Source organism: Athene cunicularia, assembly GCF_003259725.1.
Source record: "Athene cunicularia isolate RWA chromosome 21 unlocalized genomic scaffold, athCun1 chr21_part1, whole genome shotgun sequence".
In the NCBI taxonomy this organism is placed as follows: domain Eukaryota; kingdom Metazoa; phylum Chordata; class Aves; order Strigiformes; family Strigidae; genus Athene; species Athene cunicularia.
The window spans coordinates 6114050-6116576 of record NW_020799127.1 but is presented as its reverse complement, the minus strand read 5'-3'; the positions used below and the strand labels follow the sequence as shown (position 1 = coordinate 6116576).

At 51.5% G+C, this 2527-nt stretch overlaps 1 protein-coding gene across 6 annotated transcripts in view; it reads left to right on the top strand.

Annotated features, from left to right (window-relative positions):
- Window positions 1-32: 32 nt before the first annotated feature.
- Window positions 33-2527, top strand: part of ACAP3 (ArfGAP with coiled-coil, ankyrin repeat and PH domains 3) — a 100113-nt gene continuing 97618 nt past the window's right edge. For 4 of the 6 annotated variants that reach the window (XM_026862541.1, XM_026862540.1, XM_026862539.1 and 1 more), the window contains exon 1: window positions 299-1679. In XM_026862541.1, the coding sequence (XP_026718342.1) occupies window positions 1618-1679 (62 nt within the window). In that variant the 5' untranslated portion in view covers window positions 299-1617. Of the gene's footprint in view, window positions 101-298; window positions 1680-2527 lie in introns of those variants that run through there. The other 2 variants (XM_026862538.1, XM_026862537.1) reach the window with 2 other exon arrangements.

The following is a 2527-nucleotide window of genomic DNA, read 5'->3' as shown; positions in this document are numbered from 1 at the left end:
GGTTCAGGGCCCTCCGCCTCCCTCTCCCGGCCCAGGGACTCCTCAGCCCGTTCCGGAGGTTTTCCTTTTGCCCGGAGGGAAACGAAGCGACTGAGGGAAGGTGCCCTGAGGGAAAGGGAGAGATGGAGGGAAAGTGCCCGGAGGAGAATGGAGAGATGGAGGGAAAGTGCCCGGAGAGAAATGGAGAGACTGAGGGAATGTGCCCGGAGAGAAATGGAGAGACTGAGGGAATGTGCCCGGAGGGAAATGGAGAGACTGAGGGAATGTGCCCGGAGGGAAATGGAGTGAGAGAGGGAAGGTGCCCAGAGGAAAATGGAGCGACTGGGGGAAAGTGCCCAGCCAGTGCTTGTGAGGGAACAAACCCATCTTGAATCTTGCGCTTTATCTCCTCGGCAGTTCTTCAGCTCTAAAGTTCTACAGCAGGCAGCCGCCTCTCACCGAGTGGCTTTGCCTTAAGATTTGATACTAGAAACCACCCAAGCTGGACTTAGTTTGGGTTTTTTGTTCAGTTTCTAATGTGAAATGATCCCTCAGGCTATTCCTAGCGCAGCGCTTGGGGCTTTGGTTGCCCCCGAGTCTGATCAGAACGTCAAAATTAAGAATCAAAGTGCCAAAGCAGGAATGTAAAAAAAAAAAAAAAAAAGGTTTATGGGGCCAGAAGTTTAGAGACTGAAGACCAGAGCACAGTATTTACCACAGTGAACGGCCCCCCACACTATCCTTGGCCTATGTTGGGGTTACTTGTGAGTTTGGGACCATTGACTCAGAGGCTCTGATGTTCCCAACCCACCCCGCGTGAAACTGCTCCTGACTCTGCCCATAGCCATGTCAAAGTCCCCGCAAAAAAACAGCACAGGCATTTCGGGTGAGCTTCTGTTCAGCTATTTCAGCCTGGCTGTGAAAAGATGTGTGCAGGCTGCTGTTTGCTGAGGATAAATAACAGCTACAGGGACAAAAATAGGTGAAGATAATGATATTAAACAAAGGCTGCAGATATTCTTCATGACTATGTATTTTAAAACCTTTATCCGTCTTGCTAAAATACCGAACGGCAATGTCTATATGTACAATAGATAGCCTCAAACTGGAATAAACGATCGCCCAACTAATTAGCAAAACAGGGAGAGCAACAGAAAAATCCCTGGCCGCCTCATACAAATCTGAGATCTGTTTTGAATGGAAAAATCCAACCAGCTTTCAACTCACACAATGGCATCCAGACTGTATTATAATGAAAGTGATGAATCTCAGCTTTAAAGAGGATGGTAATTTCTAATCCCTGAGCTTGTACATACACACGCAGGCAGAAACATCCACGCACTTTCATCTGTGCTGGAAGAACCAAAGAGAATAAAAATTGTATTGATCTGACCTTTATGAAACCACATAAAGCAGAGGCCACAAGAGGTCACCTTGCCCCTTCTCCTGGGCTGAGGCGATCAGCGGGGCTAATTCCCTTTCCTGCCTTCTTCAGAACCCCCCAGCGTTTGATAATTGTGTTAAATAAGTCAGACTTTTTGCTCACACACAGATACTGTTGACTGTTCCTGACAAATCTGGGAACTCAGATGGAAACAGGAGCCTGGCCTAGAGCTGAACCTTATCTGTAGTTTGTGTATGGAAATGGCACCGAACATCTTATTTCATCTCATTTCGTCACAGTTCTGTCCACGGCTGAGGTAAGGCCTCATTGTGACCTTTTGCCCTGGATTCAGATGCCCCTGGCCCTAGTGTTTGTCCGACTCCTGGTTTTAGTTGAGGTCCGTATTACCCAGGATGCATTTTCTTAAAATGTGGAGATTTACATTCGGGCTCTTCTCTGAGTCTTTAACTCATTAAAACTTGCAGTGAATGGTGGTTTATGCTGTTCTTCCGTTTGTGGTGCTCGATGGGCGGAGGATCAGAGCTAAGCCCACTGTAATTAGCCTCATTTATCCATGCCACATTACACTGCTGTGTCCTGCAGCAGATGTGATCTGTTCAACTGGACCCGCAAGCCCAGATGTCTTCCTCCCTCGCGTGATTGCACTGGCTTCAGAGGAGTTCCTGCAGATTTACTGATGGCTGATGGGCAGCCGCAAATCCACTGCCGACAGAAAATTAAAAACTAGATTACGTAGCTAACAGGATTGATGCCAATCCTTTTGACACCGCCGGCATGGAATCGCACGGCGCGTCCTGGACGGTCTGATTTTCTCCTGCCGTGCCCACACCCCGGTGGCGATCCCACCCTCCGGTGACCGGCAGCACCCCCAGCTCCTGGCTCACCCGCAGGCGTTGCCTTGAGCTGGTGGCCACTGTCCCAGCCGGCTCAGCCCCCAAACCCACGCCTCACACAGGGCCACGCGTGTCTTCCGCCAACCTAACACTGAGGAGAAAGCCCCGGCGGGCAGCGGGACCCGCGTCTCCCCGCCCCACCGGCAGCCTGCGGGGGCCCGCACCTCACCGCCGCCCCGGGGAGGGGACGGGGCCCCGCGGACCCAGAGCGCAGCGGCCCTTCGCTCCGCTCCATCCCGCGGGCGGTTCC